This window comes from Borostomias antarcticus, assembly GCF_949987555.1.
Source record: "Borostomias antarcticus genome assembly, chromosome: 24".
Taxonomy (NCBI): Eukaryota; Metazoa; Chordata; class Actinopteri; order Stomiiformes; family Stomiidae; genus Borostomias; species Borostomias antarcticus.
The window spans coordinates 11,008,017-11,009,416 of record NC_140257.1 but is presented as its reverse complement, the minus strand read 5'-3'; the positions used below and the strand labels follow the sequence as shown (position 1 = coordinate 11,009,416).

Genomic DNA, 1,400 nt, shown 5'->3' with positions numbered 1-1,400 from the left:
GAGACCTATTTTCTGAACGAAGATATGCATCGCTGCATAATCTAAATGGAAACGACTCGTCCACTTCCTATTAGATCACCTATCAACAGCCACTTGACATTGAGAAAGACAGACTCAACAGCCTGCCAGTCAGCGGCGCGGGCTATAGGGGATAGTCTGTTCGTTTGGGAGACAGGAGCTTAACCCCTGGTCTATAGCAACGTATGATCATTTAAAATTACAGTTTATCCTTTAGCCTACCAATAATTAAATAAAACATATCATCAAATGTAGGCCTATTTGCTTTTCGTTCTGTCAAATGAACAAAATCATTCGATGTTTTAGACATTTTATGGGATATTAAACGTGATAGGAAAATATATTATTTTGGTCAAAATATTGCAATTGGTCAAGATGAAGAGCCCTGCGCACACGAAATTAATTTGATGCTCAAAATATCAGGCCTATTGAAAGGCAAGGTTACATCTTGAAAAAGATGGGGCTGGAAGAATATAAAAGTAGACTTTGGACAATATATTTTGTGATTCCTGAAATATCGACCTATTCATTTAACTTCAGTCTAATGGCGGTTTGACCTGATTATAATATAAATTGTTTATTACTGTAGCCTAATGTTTATGGGACAACCGCATCTGGCAGGTTATAGTTCCAACCATTTAACTCATCAGTGGGCTAGGCTAACAAAAACTTGTGAGGTTAAGGCCTAAGTCTTACATGCATGCATAATAGCATAGGCTACGGAGACAAATAAAGGATTCGAAAACGGAATAGCGGCCTCGGGCAATTCACACATATTTATTTCTGCATTTTAGCAGCTTCAAACCAGGGAGTGAAATCCGGACAGGTTGTTATAGCTACCCAATCCACAGGGGTTCCGATGTCTATTTAAAACCCCTCGGACCCTCCCTCTCTCCTTTAAACAACATTATATATCACACACAGCATGCCAATGCGACCAAGTCTCAATGAGTACTAAAACACTATCTTCTTAAAATTAGCTCATTCTTGTGTGTGGCTTCGGTCTGACTGACTCAGAAACGGTGCGCGCTAGGGAACAGTATCATCAGAATTTCCCCTTTGGCAATACCTGCTGATTGGGTCCTAAAAAGCAAGCTGCTTTTAACTTTTAATATTTGGCTCCCCTGTTCTGCCACGACTAGACGCAAAAGTCTGTTTCTCCATTACTTGTTTTACGACAATAAGAGCATTATTGGTCTGCACAGATTTTTTTCTTCATCGAAGACGTGTGTGCGCATATGAGCGTGCGTATCTGGTGAAGATGTTTTGCGAAACTTTTTTAAGGATGATATACATTGGATGTTTCCTGTTTCTTTGTGGGCTCACTCATGTAATGCCAAGTTATCCAATCTGGTGGTAAGTTTTATTTATGCTGTAGCATT

At 39.5% G+C, this 1,400-nt stretch overlaps 1 protein-coding gene across 1 annotated transcript in view; it reads left to right on the top strand.

Annotated features, from left to right (window-relative positions):
* Positions 1–1,279: 1,279 nt before the first annotated feature.
* Positions 1,280–1,400, top strand: part of wnt3a (wingless-type MMTV integration site family, member 3A) — a gene marked incomplete at both ends in the record, with an annotated part of 12,596 nt that continues 12,475 nt past the window's right edge. The window contains one exon of the mRNA XM_084457806.1: positions 1,280–1,374. Coding sequence (XP_084313932.1) covers positions 1,280–1,374 — 95 coding nt within the window. The remainder of the gene's footprint in view (positions 1,375–1,400) is intronic.